Genomic DNA, 17398 nt, shown 5'->3' with positions numbered 1-17398 from the left:
ATGATATGGAAAGATCTCCAAGGTACATTGGTTAAGTGAAAAAAAGCAAGATGCAGAGTAATGAATTTACCATGACACCTTTGATTTAAAAAAAAAAAGGCTCAGGGACTATGCATGTGGGTGAGTGGGGGTATAGACATGTCTACCTACCTTCCTCTAAATTTTGCTGTGAACCTCAAACTTCTCTACAAAGTCTTTAAAAAAACAAAAAATTTAAAAATTAAAGTAAATGTAAACGGGAGTGAGGGGAGATACCAACATCAACAAATTCTAGAAAGATGTATGAAAAAACAAGAGTCAAAAGTGCAGCTGTTACCTAGAGAAGGCAGCGGTGGAAAACAGATCAGATTCAAATGCCGCAGGGAAACTTTTCAGTAGATATACTTTTTTTAATGTTACGGTTTTTGAACCAAGTGAACATACTATATATGCAAAAAATAAAATACATTTTAAAAATAGAAAAAAAGAAAAAAACCTGGTAGAACTTGTAGACTTGCTTGTATGTGGCATATCTTTTTCATGTAATATATCACAAATATCTTTCGTAGTCAAATATAGTTCACTTTGATCCTTTTATAGGAACACATAAATCTCTATTGTATCGATTTACTATAATTTAGCAAAGCACATATTGACAAACATTTAATCTGTTTCCATCTCACCCTGCCAAATAACGCTGCAATAAATTCCTTTATACATGCATATTTGCACACTTACCCAATTAGTTCCTAAAGACAAATTACTAAAAGTGGAATTGCTGGATCAAGAGTAAACATGTCTCATATTTTGATACATGTTGCCAGACTGCCCCTCCAGAAAGAACATCTTCAGCAATTTATAGCTGCACTGATTGTAGTGGATGACAGTGCCAATGACTCTCCACATGCTCACCAATCACTACCTGCTGTCATTTCTTCTCGTCTTTACTTATCTGCTATCAGCTTAAGTCTGCTTTCTTCAATTAATAACAAGGTTACTATGTTTATTGGCCATTTGAGTTTCTCCTTTCAGGTCCTCGGCTTATTTATTCTAGTAGCGTGTTACTTTTTCCTCACACATTTGTTTGTACTCTTGATATGTAACTGTTTTTAATCCTGTTTGTAGTTTACAAGTATTTTTTGTGACTCTGTCAATTTGTGTGTGGTGTCTTTTTCTATACAGAATATTTCACTTTGTAAATCACATTTGGCAATATGTTCCTTTATAGATTCTGTATTTGGTGCATGCTTGGAAAGGCCTCTAATATCCCAAGATAATAAAAATATTCTGAGTATTCTATGCAGAGAAATTTAAAATAATCTCTTCCTTTGAAGAGGAATATTAGGGTACAGGGCTTCAGTAAAATAGAAAGGGGTGTGTATATAAACAAAATTACAACGGCTGCCCAGGTCACCATGATTTCTCTCCTGCTGGCATCTGACTGTGCTCCCATCCATCCCCCGTAAATCCTGAAGAGAAACTGTCAGTCTGTCCCCACCTTCCTGCCCAGTAATGGCTCTGCATCCTGTGACTCAGTTGAAGCCAACCAGAATGTCCCTCCAAAGGGTTTTCTTTCTGGTCCAAAGAAAGAGAGAAAGAAGCTCCTTTCCTCTGTGGTTATAAAACTACAAGGGAATGGGCGTGGAGCTGCTGGCAGCCAACCTTCCTACTGAGCAGAGAAGCTTCCTGAGAGATTCAGCAGATACAAAAAGAGAAGAGAAAATCAGAAATGAATTAAAATGCTGATGGTGTTCCAGGCCCTGGTTCTAGCTGTCTCCAAGGTCAGCTGAACCCCTGCTCTTCCTGTGGTCGGAGTCCACATGTTTGAAAATTCCCTTTCCCACTTAGGCTGATCTGAATTAGAATTCTGTTATTTGAAATTAATCCATGGTTGATAGACTATGGGCCTGTAAAAGCTTGAAGAAGTCTCTCAAGGTTTTTCTTAAGTATAAAGGAAAGCAAATTATCAAACAGGCAAGGATAAAATATTTTGATTTAGAGTAGGCATACTTAAGTTATCTCAAGAATATGTTAAACCTCCTTTTAAACTTCCTTATTTTGATTGGAGTAGGATATTGTTATTCACAGAAATTAAAGCTAAAAACTACAGGCGTTTTTTTGTTTGTTTGTTTTTGTTGTTGTTTTTTTTTTAAGTGTTGGAAAATCTATAAATATTAAATACACCTTACTTTACAAATATTTAAATGGAATGCACCAGCTATGTCATGTTCCATCTGGCTCTTACTTGTAGTCATGCCTGTCTGCAGTAGTATCATCAGTTTGGGGGTTTATTCTGCCCTAAGCAGAACCCATAGTGTGTGTCACACCAGAAAAGGTGGTCCTAGAACCTACAGACTTACACAGTCTTCTTGAGGCAGTCTCAGAAAACCCTACTTCTTGAACCACTAGCTACATTCTATTTTTTAACAAGACATCAATTAACACAGAATCAAACCTCTATCTGAAAAAGCTTAGAAAAGTCAATCTGATTAACTTATCCAAACATTTCTCTCCTCCCCAAATGCAGGGCATTCCAGTGGACGCCAGCAAAGTCCTACTCAGCAAGGTGAGCTGTGGCCAGAACTAGCAGAGAAACCAGCTCTAGAACAGAGCCCAGGAGTTCTGTCAAGGTGTTCAATGTCAGTGAATCAAGGAGATCCGTTTTCTTTTCATACTAGGGTCCAGAAAGGAGAAGACAAAGCTATTGCAGGAATACAATGAGCCTGACCACTAGAACTCAGCTTCACTGGGAGCAGAAGGAAGAGAAACAAACCAAAGAGAAGATGGGCAGTACCATTTTTATGATAGCAAGGCTCCCACTCTCACATTTCAGGAATAATTCATGAAAATATCGTATTAGGTTGTACAGTCTTACCTACAGAAGGCTGGAATTGTGAGGGAGCTGGTAGTGAAATATTTGGTACTGAAAGTGTGAAGACCTCTGCTGGGGACTGAACAGAGGGAGTATCTTCTGCTGGTGGTGTGAAATCTATCTCATCATCAAAATTATCTTCAAATTCCTAAAATGAAAGAGAGCAAGCATTCAAAACTACTGGCTACACTTAGAATAGGAACATATTTATGCATTCATTTGAAACTTGCTGCCACAATTTTTTTTTCCTATTTGTACTAATGTCAAGTAAAAAGCATATGTAATTGTGTTCTCTGACTCCAAACAGCAGAATGCGTAAGACAGGAAAATAAATTATACACACTTTATGTAATTTTTTAAACTGATAGTTTGAAGTTAAATGCAATGGAATTTACATGGACATATTCTTTTAGGCTTAAAAACATTTTTTTTTTGAGACAAGGATTTGCTCTGTTGCCCAGGCTGGAGCACAGCGGCATAATCATGGCTCACTGCAGCCTGGACCTCCAGGGCCCAAGCAAGCCTCCTACCTCAGCCTCCTCAGTAGCTGGGACCATAGGCGCGCATCACCATGCCCAGTTAATTTTTTGATTTTTTTCTGTAGAAGTGCAATCTCCCTGTGTTGCCCAGGCTGGTCTCAGACTCCTGAGCTCAAACAATCCTCCCACCTCAATCTCCCAAAGTGTTAGGATTACAGGTATGAGCCACCGTGCCTGGCCAAGCCAATTCTTTTAAAATTATTATTTACTTTCATGACATGACTCTTTGCATACTGAATCAAAAAAAATCATTTTTAAGTTGTATATGCATTTCTAATTGAAATGTGATTTCTATCAAAATAAACATTAGAAGACTCAGAAAAGATTTTTTTTTTTTTTTTTTTTTTGAGATGGAATTTCACTCTTGTTACCCAGTCTGGAGTGCAATGGCGTGATCTCGGCTCACCACAACCTCCGCCTCTTGGGTTCAAGCAATTCTCCTGCCTCAGCCTCCTGAGTAGCTGGGATTACAGGCACGCGCCACCATGCCCAGCTAATTTTTTGTATTTTTAGTAGAGACGGGGTTTCACCATGTTGACCAGGATGGTCTCGATCTCTCGACCTCGTGATCCACCCGCCTCGGCCTCCCAAAGTGCTGGGATTACAGGCTTGAGCCACCGCGCCCGGCCAGAAAAGATATTTTTAAGTGGGTCCTATTTCTCTGAAAAGAGTGACAATGGAAACATTACTAAACTAGCTAGAAAAATCATCATGATCTGAATCACAAAGGTTACTAAAAAACCGTGCGGTGCAAAGTGTAATTAACTTAAGGACGCCTGGCTTTCCAAAGATGACAACTTTACAATTGAGGATGTGGCAGGCACAGTGGCTCACTGTAATACCAGCACTTTGGGAGGCTGAGGCAGGTGGATCATTTCAGCCAAGAGCTCTAGACCAGCCTTGGGCAACACAGCAAGTTCTTCTTTCTACAAATAATAATTTTTTTAAATTTGCCAGGTGTGGAGGCATGGAACTACTGGAGTAGTCCTAGCTGAGGGGGAAAGATTGCTTGAGCCTAGGAGGTCAAGGCTGGATGACAGAGCAAGACCCTGTCTCAACAAACAACAAAAACAAAAACAAGCAAACGAAAAAAGATGATGCACCAATAAAGCTGTGGAAACCTATTAAATGACGTTTGCTGGGAAGCTATCGCAACTCTTCCTATCACCATTCTGGTGAACTGGTATACCTTGATGTCCAAGTTAATCTATCATAGACATGGCCAATTATCAAGTCATTCATAAAGTCATCTGTTCAGATAATTAACATGTTACCCCTCCAGGCACCATAACAGAAGCTGGGAACAGATCAGTGAACAAGACTGTTCTGCACTGAATGGTCTACAAACAACTTTCTTTTTGGTTTTTTTTGTTTTTTTTTTTTTTTTTTTTTTTTTTGAGACGGAGTTTCGCTCTTGTTACCCAGGCTGGAGTGCAATGGCGCGATCTCGGCTCACTGCAACCTCCGCCTCCTGGGTTCAGGCAATTCTCCTGCCTCAGCCTCCTGAGTAGCTGGGATTACAGGCACGCGCCACCATGCCCAGCTAATTTTTTTTGTATTTTTAGTAGAGAAGGGGTTTCACCATGTTGACCAGGATGGTCTCGATCTCTTGACCTCGTGCTCCACCCGCCTCGGCCTCCCAAAGTGCTGGGATTACAGGCTTGAGCCACCGCGCCCGGCCTGTTTTTCTTTTCTACCACCTCTCCTTAGCCCCCAGCCAATACAAGAAAGAAACTAAGTTATGATGGTAGATTTCTCTAACACTTATGTTTCCACATGCATGTGAGAAGACATTATTGTCATATATGTTCTCCAATGCATTAAAGGACATTATTGCTATTTGTATTGACAGAGTTGGGAGCAAGAAAAATAGGTACTGTAACTTCAATCTGTGAGGGTATTTTTGAACAGAGGAAATTCTTCAATTTTCCTTTTGGATATTCCTAAATAGGGCTCTCTCTGTAAAATGATTTTGTCCATCACTCCTACCTTCAAATACTGCCGTTCAAAATTTGGCAGCAGCATGACATACCACTAGATATACCAGCAGATGATTCTAAAGATTCAGACAGGTAATGTAGCATAAATATAAGAAAAATGGCCAAGCACAGTGGCTCACACCTGTAATCCTAGCACTTTGGGAGGTAGAGGCAGGAAAAGCACTTGAGCTCAGGAGTTCAAGACCAGGCTTGGCAACACAGTGAAACCCTGTCTCTACAAAAAATACAAAAATTAGCCTGGCACGATGGCATATGCCTACAGTAACCTTAGCTACTGGCAAGGCTAAGGTGGGAGCATTGCTTGAGCCTGGGAGGTTGAAGCTACAGTAAAGTGTGATCGTGCCACCACACTTCAGCCTGGGTGACAGTGAGATACCCTGTCTGAAAAAAGAAAAGAAGAAAAATGAGATAAGCCTGGGTCACTTTTAAAGTTATGCCGCTGGCTATCTGGATGAACGTGGGCAAGTCACCTGTGTTACCAGACTGTAGCTTCCTGGTCTGTAAAATGACTTCCACGGACCATCAGCTGTAAAACTGCACAGCTGCAAATCTAAAGAAAATCAGCAAACAACAGATGGAAATAATGCTTATGCAGTCACACAGACTCTAGAGCTGGAGAGTCCTCTAACACACTGCGGCCCCTGCACCAGCATTGCCGGGGAAAGTTTGGTAACAATACAGATTCCCGGCTCTCACAATGAACTCCCGGCATTCAATCCTGAGATTCAAAAAGCTTTGCATGATCTAAGGCAAGAATAAGGCATCATGAAATGTGAGACAGGGACTAGATTTCGGTATCAGCAACAATGATCAGGCTTTATCTTTGTCCTGAAATGGCCAGGTTTCTGTGCAAAGTCCCTCACCAAGACTCACAGGCAAGGGCCACAAACTATCTACCTACGATTGTGCCCCTATACTAGTGCAGTCAGTGGCTGGCCACGGCAGTGTCTGTAAGGGTTCTAAGGCCTAAGGACTGATGTTGTGAGTAAAACTCTACAGGTCTGGAGCAAAATCTTCTAAAAGGACTGATCTACATTAGTCTTTTCCGACCTCCCTCCTGCGTTCTCAGCCTTCTGTGTGTATATGGCCAGTGTTGACCCAAGAAAACAACGCATCTCTGTCTCCTCAGGGATACCAGAAGGCTCAGGATAAAGATAGCACATAAAAACAGCTATGAGGTTCTAAAGACCAGGGCCCCATGTCCAAAACAAGGCTTTAGCCAGGAGACGACCTTTTTCCCCCAGTTTGAACCACTGGCCCTCCAGACTCCTGAGCCAGCCTTATGTAGTCAGCAGGGCTCGACATTAAGAACCATTTTCTCTGCACACTGTATTCCTTATAACAAGTATTTACAGAGCCCGAATGCACCCCAGCAGACATGCAGTAAGTTCCAGAGGCTTTCCCGGCTGGTTCATTGGTAGACTCTACTGTCTGCTGCTACAACCAGATCTTCTCTATTACCCTTCCTACCCAGGACTTTACGATCCGCAGCCTTCTCTTCCCTTCCTCTTTCACAAAACACACTGGGATATCCCTTTGCCTCAGTAATCTCAATGACCACAAATTTACCAGCCCATAGAAGTTTGGGGGTGGAGGGGAACAACCAACCTGCTCCTCATAGGCCTTATGGAAAGTGAATTTAATCATCACACTCCACTCCTCACTCAGCAAAAACCTAAACTTACCACGGGCAAGTGGTTACTGTCAATGATGGAGGCACAGCAAACTACGGCGGGCGCACCAAATCCAGACCTCCTATTTGTGTAAAGAAAATCTTACCGGCACAAAGCCAAGACCATTTTTTAACAGTGTCTGTATTGGCAGAGATGAGCTGCTGTTTCGGAAACTGTATGGCCAACAATATTTACTATTCACTAAGGCAGAAAATATTTACTATTTAGCCATTAAGAGAAAAAAAACTGATCTCTGCTCCCAAAGGACAGTGATATCTAGTTATTGTACTGAAAAACATATCAGAAGACCACTTTAAATGTTCCTACCCTCTGTGCTCACCTTAAAGTCTATTTCTGGGTCCTTACAGCAGGATACACAGTTTGCAATTAACACTATTAATAATATTAAACTGCACACACACAGGATCACGAAAGATGAGGAAATCTCTGCAGCAGGTGGTGCCTCCCCTGAAAAGAGAGACAAATAATATTAAAAACATGTACATTCCAAAATAAACTTTAAGTAGTGAATCAATAAATTCTCCTCCACATACAAATGGGTGAGCGGGTTAATAAAATAATGCTTGAGATAAAGCTGATGATCCATCCAGGATAAGAAGTTTTTGTTTCCTTCGAAATAAGTTAGATTTACAGTGGAGTTAGAGAGACAATACAGAGAGTTCACACACACCTTTTGCCCAGCTTCCACTAATGTTTACGTCATACAGTACCATGATACACTGATCAAAACTAGGATAGTAAAGCTGGTAACAATGAGATGAACTGGACTTCAGGCTTCACTCAGATTTTATTGTTTTCTCACTGAAGTCCTTTTTCCTTTTCAGGATTCACTCCAAGCTACCAATTGCAAGGCTGGTTGCCTCGCCAGGAGCTCGGACACAGCCATCCCTCGCCACGCCTGAAATTATGTCACCAGAATCTGCACTCAGCATCTAGCTCCACCACGCCCACCTCTGCACTCAACACTAAACTCTGCACTTGGCACCTAGCCAGCCGCTGGAAAACCCTGCCAAAATTTAAAAGAAGCCCCAGCAAAACCTGCCCAATGGCGTATTGCCCTGTCCAGCCCACTCACCAGAAATCCCGCCTACCTACCTATAGCAGCTTGCCATGTCCACGTTCTGTTTCTCCACAGCCAATCAGAGCGCCTTCCCTCCCTATGTAACTCCACGCCTGAGAGGAGTCAGGTGTGACTTCCCTGGCCTCTTTCCCCAGGACCACAGAACCTCACCCGGGATCCAAATAAATTGGCGTCTAATTGTTCTCATGCAGGCCTCAGTTTCCTCATTTTTAAACTCGGCAATATACCTCACAGAGAATAAACCTTACACCAATACTGCATTTAATCACCATGTGCCCCTCATCTTTTCCAGTCTGACAGTTTCTTGTCTTTCCTTGTGTTTCTTAACTTTGACACTTTTGAAGAGTGCCGGTCAATTAGTTTGCAGAATGTTTCTCAATCTGGGTCACCCAATGTCTTCTCAGGATTAGAAGGTGGTGGCTGCCTGGAAAGGAGCTAGAGAATTCCAGGGGGGTGAACTGTCCAGCTTGCACAGCAGGGAACATGACCTACTCCTGGTGAGGTGACCTTTGATCCTGTGGGCCAGGTGGCTCCCACTAGGCGTCACCAAACCACTGCAGGCCCACCTTTCCCTTATCATACTCTATTCCTCAAGAGCAGTGCTGGCCCACAGGGAAGGTATGTAAGCTGGAGGGAGGAGTGCTAGAGTCTGTAGACACAGCTTACAAACCCTCCAGTAATTAGTAATATGGGAGGAAGAAACTTTGAGGGCGATGCAACTGCCCTGTTTCTCCTTCAGGTCTTGGGCACCAGTTTTTTGCACCTGTCAGTGCATCTTGCCTACAGCAATGAATACTGTGATGTCTGGAAGGTGATTTTCTATTTCCCTTGTTTCTTTGCATTTGTTATTTAGAATTTGGTAAGGAAGATTGGTCACCTCTCCTCCCCTTATTTATTTTATTCAGTCATGTATACACTTTATTTATGGATATTTATTCTCTGGGCTGTAATCCAAAGCTATCATCATATATTTTATGGCTCAAATGGTTCCAGCCTTGTCCACTGGGAGCTGTCAAGGAGACCCCTGGATCTTTTTGGTACACCCCATCCTTCCCTTTGTCTCCAATGTTTCCTTACTTCCGGGCACTACAAGAAGCTCCAGCCTCCTCATATTTTCCCTGTTCTGCCTGGGGACCAGCCAGTGCTCCAAGGAGTCCTGGTCATAATAAGCAGTGAGGGAGGTGGTCTGCAGACTACAGCCTGCGTGTGGCCCGCTGTTGCGTGGGGGACCTCCCCCCATTCCCCAGAGAAGAATGATTTCTGTATCTTTAAGAGGCTATTTAAAAAAAAAAAAAGAAAGAAAGAAAGAAAAAAAGAATATGCCAAGGATACTGCCTGTGAGCCACAAAGCCTAAAATATTTTACTGCCTGGCCTTTTCCCATCCCCATCTAGAGCATAAAGATTTTTACATCTTATTTTTAGCAAGTTCTTCATTATCCAGAAAACATCTTATTCAACTAGGGTAGTTGAGAACCTTTTCTTTGTTAGAGCAAACTGTTAAAGTCTCAGCTACTGGAGTTTTCCTGAGAAATAAACTTTTCCTTAAAATCCTCATCTATGGCAGGCAGTGAGCATGCCTGTAATCTCAGCACTCTGGGAGGCAAAGTGGGATGATCGCTTGAGGAGTTAGAGACCAGCCTGGGCAACAAAGTGAAACTCCATCTCTACAAAAAATAAAATTAAAAATTAGCTGGGAGTGGTGGCACGTGCCTGAAGTCCCAGCTACTCACGAGCCTGAGGTGGGAGGATGGCTTGAGCCCAGGAGGAGGAGGCTGCAGCAAGCTGTGAGCACATCACTGCACTCCAGTCTGGGTGACAGAGCAAGACTCTGTCTCAAAACATAAAAATAAATCCTCATCTATGGCCAATTAAGTGTTCAAATGCACCAAAAGGAAGGCAGAGAGATAATTAACGAGGCTACTTTTTTCTTAAATGAAGCTAGGGTACTTGAAGAAAAGAAAAACTAACCCAAACTCCTAGGAGAGCAAAACACATTCTTGAATCTAAAGCTTCAGTGAAGGTCGGGGAAGTCTAAAATGAACTGCAAACAGGACTAAGTTCTTTTTCAATAACAAAAGGTCCCTTTGTGAAAGCAATGCTGAAACACCATTGTTACAAGCAGACTCAGTCTGTGCTTAAGAATAATATAGTTAACCAAGGGGTGTCGTGTATCTCCAAGTTCTCAATAAGTCTAAAACAGAGGAAAGCCCATACATTTACCACAGGAGGTAACTTGGTGCTTCCTCTCGGAACCAATCTGGAGGAAGTCAACTTTCACTGAGAAAAAGAATTCCCTAACTACAGACATACTTGTGTCCATTTGGAAAGCCTAAACTAAGTGAGGAGCTTGAGCCACTGGCAGCCAGTTCTTATGACTGAAGACCAAGAGAGACGATTTTCTTCTCTCCCTCCTTGCAATGAGCTGTCCACTTATCCAGACAAGTAAAGCCTGTGCTTCTGCCCTGGAATTTCTTCTTCTTTTTTTTCTATTAAGAGATGGGGGTCTCACTATGTTTTCCAGGCTGGTCTTGAACTCCTGGGATCAAGTGAGCCTCCCAATTCAGCCTCCCAAAGTGCTGAGATTGCAAACATGAGCCACCGCGCCAGACCACTGGGATTGATTCTGAAGAACTGTGCTTCACTCCCGATTCACATAATAAAAATCAAATTTGACTCCTGAGGATTACACAGCAAAGCGCTTTCACATACATTTTTTTTTTAAATTAATTTTTTTAGGACACATCTGGATTGTAAGGGAGAATAAAAAGAAAAAATCATATGTAGTTTGTCCACTGCATCTCTGAACTTCAGGTGCATCTCACACTTCAAATCAAATTAGTTTTAACTGGTGGCATTTCTTCTTTTTAATGGTACAAAAATAAAGGTGCAACTTATCATCAACCTCACCTGAAATTTGATAAAATAGAGTATTATTTTATTTGGTCATCACAACACCTTTGAGGTAGGTAATACGACCAGCTCCACGTCACAGATGAAGACACTGATATGCCCGTGAACCCAAGTGGGACAGTGTCAGGCTAACCTGAGTTTAGGTGTCCGGGGTGCAAGCTCTCTCTCTTTCCTTGAAACCCCACTATTCTGCCTCAATGTGGTTAACTATTAACACTTAAAAACAGCCCACTGTCCTTTGAACCCAAGTCTGTCACTAATTAGGGTAGTTCATACTTCTTCAAACTCTGCAAAGCTGATCTTGAATTCCTTTTTCCTCTCTTTCACCCAGAGTTTTTGTTTTGTTTTTTAATCATCACAAACTACCCATTTATTATAAAACTGGATAAGGACTGTATGAACACCAGTCCAAATATGATTCATGAAAGTGTCCTCTGTGAGTCACTAGACAGGCATGAAGAGTCATAACCAGGTTAAGAACAATGAACTATGCCGAGCTTTGCCCTAGCTTTCTGCTGTACTTACTTCTGCTAGGGGCTGCAGGGGCACCTACTCTCCCTTACTTAGATTTCCTCAATGTGAATCACATCTATTCACCCTCAGTATCTAACTGTCCCATCAAAACTACTGCCTGAGAAATTTACTAGGTAGTTCTAAGTAGATATTTTTAGTTATCCCTTTTTAAAACTTATAGTATTTTTCTTTTGATGAATCCAAAAGCACTGTGCTCAAAGAAAACTCTATTTAGCAATGAAAAAAAAAAGACTTCCATAAAATGAGGAAATCAAATATAGGCTGGAAGGTGAGATGGGTTTGCAAAAACCACAAAGGGGAAGTAAATTCTAGACATGAGGAACCACAAATAAAATCCCCATACCACTGTGGTCAAACTAGAAACCAGGCCCTGACATGGTTCCTGACTACAGCCATTAAAACCCAATGAGGAAAGGCAGTTTTAACATTGCAGCCTACAGCACTGAGAAGTGCCGAAATCAAGCTAGTCATCTACTAAAGAACATTAAGAACAGGTGTCACCATACATTTAGGCAGCTTTTCCCATCACAAATTGAGAGCCAGCACAACTTGAGGTCTGGAGTACTACGTATGCTTCCCCCAAGACACTGATTTAAAAAGACCCAGCATCTCTGCAACACATTCTGTGAGTTTTCATTTACTAGTTTTCAAAGCATTTTAATAGCTATCTAGAACTTGACTTAATAAGCATAAAACTTGGGAAACTCTACAAGGTAGGTACATATTATCTGTTTTAGAAACAGGTAATTTAGAGAATGCAATTTCTCAGTAATGACTCAGAGTAAGCCAGGAATACCACCTATTAATTCAACCATTATAACTCCAGCCCAATTATCTGATTCATGATCTCTAGAACCTCAAATGAAACTGGACCCACATGTAATTAACTGAAGAGTTGTCTGTGAAACCATTTTTGGATTCAATAAAAAAAATTCAAAGGCCACAGATAAAAAGAAATGATGATCAATGTCTAGATCCATTAGGGATTACAAAATGCTGGATATTCCAATGTTGTCAGTCCTTGTTCAGTCACTAGTGGATATACTTTTATAAAGAGAAATTTCCTCACACTTACTATTTGGTTACCCAGTGGTTCAAGTCATAAGGAAAAGCCAGACTAGATACTTAAATCTTTCTCTTTACCAGTTTTTTAAAAATGAGTTGGTTCACTAGCACCCTCTGGCAGTGAGCAGTTCGGAGAGCTGCTGTCACTGTTCTGTGATATCATTATGAGCTAATGGATTTAAAGCACCCATTGTGGTTGTTCTGATTGATACTCACACTGTCCTATCTTTGGCAAGCAGGGCCTCCAAAGGGGTTTGCTCCCAAGCCCTCCAACAGAGTTCCAGCAGGCCAGGGTGGAATTCTTGTATCCTGGGATGTTTCAGACTCATCTTTTATAGTTTTGTTTAAGACCTCCTATCAATCATTTCCCCAAAGAGCCTTGGTTTTCTTTAAAGTGAACTGCCAATGTAAAGACCTCAATTTCAGGAAGTAGAGCTGCTTACTCACTGCTGGTGTTACAACTACCTCAGCAAACAATTTGTCACAGTTTTGTAACATCGAACTTGGTACCCCTGTGGCCTAAGCAGTTTCCCTCTTGGGATAACAGCAATCAGGAAACTATGTCCAGTGGGTGAAATCCCACCCATAGCTTTTGTTTTTGTACGGCATGAAAGGTAAGAATTAAGAATCCACGTTTTCAAATCATTTTGATATCCAAAATAATATTTTGTGATACATCAAATTTACATCAATAGCTGATAACACAGAAACAAAGACATCATGTGTCTCCTGACGGAAAAACATATCACCACCGATGAAACAGTACTGCCCAAAACAAGCAAACAAAAACAGAATATCAAACCAAGCTCTAGATCCAAATGTCAATGTGTAGAAAACACCTTGAATAGTGAAACATGTTAAATGTCACTGCAAGAATGTCATCAGCAAAATACAGGCTATGAAATACACTTGGGGAGTAAAAATCTAGCAAATTGAAAAAAGGAAAGAGATCAAGAGACTGAGGGTGGCAAACATTAGGAGACTTAAAAGATCTAGCCACCAATTCCAGTACATGGATGTTATTTGAATCATGATTCAACCTATTTTAAAACTTACGACATTTCAGACTATCAGAAATCTGAACACTGAATAACTAACTAACCATATTAAGAAAATGAAATTCTTTTCTCCTAGGAGTGATAATGATCATGTGGTTGTTTTTAAATGTAGTCCTTATTTTTTGGAGATAGTGACCTACTTAATGATGTCTGGAATCTGCTTCCAAACAGCACAAGGCGTAGAGGAAGTGGATGGAGGCAGCATGAAGAAAGATGGGCCACAGCTAATTCAGGCTGGGTGGAAGCTGTGTGGGAATTCATTACAGTATCTATGTCTTGCATGCTTGAAGCTTTCATTTATTAAATAATTTTTCCCATGCATTAAATAGAAAGTTTAAATAAAAAAACAGATACCATAATTTATAATCCATATTCTTGTCTACTCTTGATAAGGGCATTCATGTGCTAGGGCTGCCATAGCCAAGCATCACAAACTGAGTGACTCAAATGACCGAAATTTATTCTGTTTTGGAAGCTACAAGTCCAAGATCAAGGCATCAGCAGGACTGGTTCCTTCTGAGAGCTGTGGTGGCAGTATCTATTCTAGGCCTCTCCTTGCTTCTGGTAGCTCGCTGCCTTTTCCCTAAGTCTCTTCCCATCATCTCCCCTCTATGTATGTCCATGTCCAAATTCCCCCTTCTTATATAGAAGGACAGCAGTCACTCTGGATTAGGGCCCACCCTCATGACTGCATTTTCACTTGATCATCCCCATAAAGACCCTCTCTCCAAACAGGGTCACATTCTGAGGCACTGGGGTTAGGGTTTCCATACGTGAATTTGCGGGGAACACAATCCAACCCATCTCTAGGATAGATGTTTAAGTGAAAATAAGGAAAAACAAAGAAAAGCCCGAGACCAGTAGGTGCACCTGTCAACAGCAGTTGCCTGCAAGGATGGAAGCAAAGTGGCTGGGGGACAACAGTCAGAGATGCTATATCCTTTCCGACTTGTTGAATTTTGTACCCCAGGCTTCTCACCTTCTTTAACCTAATGTCAAAACTCCTTAACAAGGATGCATCGTTGCCTGGCTACTGCTGAGCTCTGCAGTCCCAACTCCCATTACTCCTCCCCAGCTCTCTACTACAAGCTACAATGACCCTCTCTCCATCCTTCCAGATGGATCTTCTGCCACTTCATTCTCATATCTTCCCCTACCCAGAGACGCTACCATGACACCACCCCACCCAACCCATTCATCCCTGCCCACCAGAGCTCAACTCGGAAACCATTCTTGAAGCCCATGGATGGAGTACCTGCCTGTGCACCCCCAATTACCCTGCATCGCCCCATGGAATCTGTCCATGTTGTAAATACCCATATGCCTTCCCTACTAGGTTGCATGATGAATGGTGTCACGCGCTGGGCTTGTATAATCCATCAATGACTCCCAAGAGCCTGGCCCAGCGCCTAGCATTCAGGTAGAAGTTGAGGGTAAGGAAAAACAGAAACACGTCAGAGAGAGAGCAATGAAGGGGCATGAGCAAGTTAGGGAAAACCAGCAAGCAAGGGAATATAGGAAAGCTAACCATACAGAAAAAAAAAAAAAAAAAGAAAAAAAAAAAGAAAGAAACCATAACCAACCTACCGGATCACAGAATAAACTTATGGGCTAAGCACAGCAGCTCACACCTGTAATCCTAGTGCTTTGGGAGGCTGAGATAGGAGGATCACTTGAGTACAGGAGTTCAAGACCAGCCTGGGCAACATAGTAAGATGTCAACTCTAAAAAAATGTGGAAAATTAACCAGGTATGGTGGCACACACCTGTAGTGTGTACTTGGGAGGCTAAGGCAGGACGCTCACCTATGCCTCAGGAGGTCAAGGCTGAAGTAAGCTACAATCATACCACTGCACTCCAGCCTGGGCAACAGAGTGAGACTCTATCTCCAAACAAAACAAAACAAAAATGAATAAACTTATGGGCCATGTACGGCAACTCACACCTGTAATCCCAGTGCTTTGGGAGGCTGAGGCAGGTGAATTGCTTGAGCTCAGGAGTTCAAAACTAGCCTGGATCTCTACAAAAAAAAATACAAAAAATTAGCTGGGCGTGGTGGCATGAGCCTGTAGTCCCAGCTACTCAAGAGGCTGAGGTAGGAGGATGGCTTGAGCCTGGGATGTTGAGGCTGCAGTGGTCCAGGATCGTGCCATTGCCATTGCACTACAGCTTGGGTGGCAGCCTGCGTGACAGAATTAGACTCTCTCAAAAAATAATAGTAATAAACTTACGTTTTCAGGGTCAAACAAATAAGATTATAAGAAAAGCACTCCTTCAATAATTTTACACTCTTCCTTGGCACTGTTTTCCCACTATTAGCATACACTGTATTGGGGTGGCGAAACACTTATTCTCCAGGTCTCCAAGAACTCCCACAAACGTACCCACTTTCCTTCAGCTGCATAACTAATGTATTTTATTAAAAAATACATTCTCTCTTGGCCAGGTGCGGTGGCTCACGCCTGTAATCCCAGCACTTTGGGAGGCCGAGGCGGGTGGATCATGAGGTCAAGAGATCGAGACTATCCTGGTCAACATGGTGAAACCCCGTCTCTACTAAAAATACAAAAAAAATTAGCTGGGCATGATGGCGCACGCCTGTAGTCCCAGCTACTAGGGAGACTGAGGCAGGAGAATTGCTTGAACCCAGGAGGCGGAGGTTGCGGTGAGCCGAGATCGTGCCATTGCACTCCAGCCTGGGTAACAAGAGCGAAACCCCGTCTCAAAAAAAAAAAAAAAAAAGAAAAAAAAAATACATTCTCTCAAAAAGTGGATTTCCTCCTATTTATGTTCTCTCTCAAATGGGTGTTTATCCACACACACCACATTCTTTCATAGCCTCATCTTTCTGGAAGCCATCAGAGCATTCTACTCAGTGCTAGCAAAGCGAGACTCCAAAGGCACCCTCTTCCCCAGGGAGCCTCCAGAGGTGCAGGACTGAGAAGAAAGCCCCACGCACGGGCAGAGCCACAGCCCTTGGACCTCTACACCAACATTTGTTTAGGAACAAAACACGAATCTTAATTGGTGCCATCTAAGATGTGATATAAATGTGTTTTAGTCTGAACACTATGTGTGTTAGTTTGCTAGGGCTGGTAAAACAAAATAGTACAGACTGGGGCTTAAACAACAGAACTTGACTTTCTCATAGTTCTAGAGTCTAGAAGTCCAAGACCAGGTGTCAGCAGGGCTGGTTTCTCCAGAGGCCTCTCTCCTTGGCTGCGGATAGCCGCCTTCTCCCTGCCTTCTCAAAGGTCTTCCTTCTGTGTGCATCCCTGGTGCCTCTGTGTGTATCTAAGTTTCCCCTTTTTAGAAGGACACCAGTCAGAATGGACTAGGGCCCGCCCTTAGGGCTTCACCTTAACTTATTCACCTATTTAAAAGCCCTATCTCCAAATACAGTCACAGTCTGAGGTACCTGGAGCTGTACAACTCAGCCCCTAGCACTGTGTCAATTTACTCATCTTTTCACCCTTTTAAGTTTTTATTTTTAAGGGTAAAAATAGGTGTACATATTTATGGCGTATGTGTGACGCTTTGATACAGGGATATGAAGTGTAATAACCACATCAGGGTATTTGGGGTATCCATCACCTCAAGCACTGATCATTTCCTTGTGTTAGGAACACTCCAATTCCACTCCTTTAGTTATCTTAACATATACA

General features: G+C 42.1%; 1 protein-coding gene across 3 annotated transcripts in view; it reads right to left on the bottom strand.

Moving 5' to 3' along the window:
- Positions 1–17398, bottom strand: part of LMTK2 (lemur tyrosine kinase 2) — a 101740-nt gene that overhangs the window by 62679 nt on the left and 21663 nt on the right. For 2 of the 3 annotated variants that reach the window (XM_003934237.4, XM_010344792.3), the window contains exons 2-3: positions 7404–7531; positions 2855–2999 (exon numbers count right to left, since the gene is read on the bottom strand). In XM_003934237.4, coding sequence (XP_003934286.3) covers positions 2855–2999; positions 7404–7531 — 273 coding nt within the window. Of the gene's footprint in view, positions 1–2854; positions 3000–7403; positions 7532–12891; positions 12986–17398 lie in introns of those variants that run through there. The other variant, XM_074390373.1, reaches the window with a different exon arrangement.

The sequence above is a fragment of the Saimiri boliviensis genome, chromosome 20, assembly GCF_048565385.1.
Source record: "Saimiri boliviensis isolate mSaiBol1 chromosome 20, mSaiBol1.pri, whole genome shotgun sequence".
NCBI lineage: Eukaryota > Metazoa > Chordata > Mammalia > Primates > Cebidae > Saimiri > Saimiri boliviensis.
The sequence above is the reverse complement of the archived record's forward strand: the minus strand, read 5'-3'. Positions and strand labels throughout refer to the sequence as shown.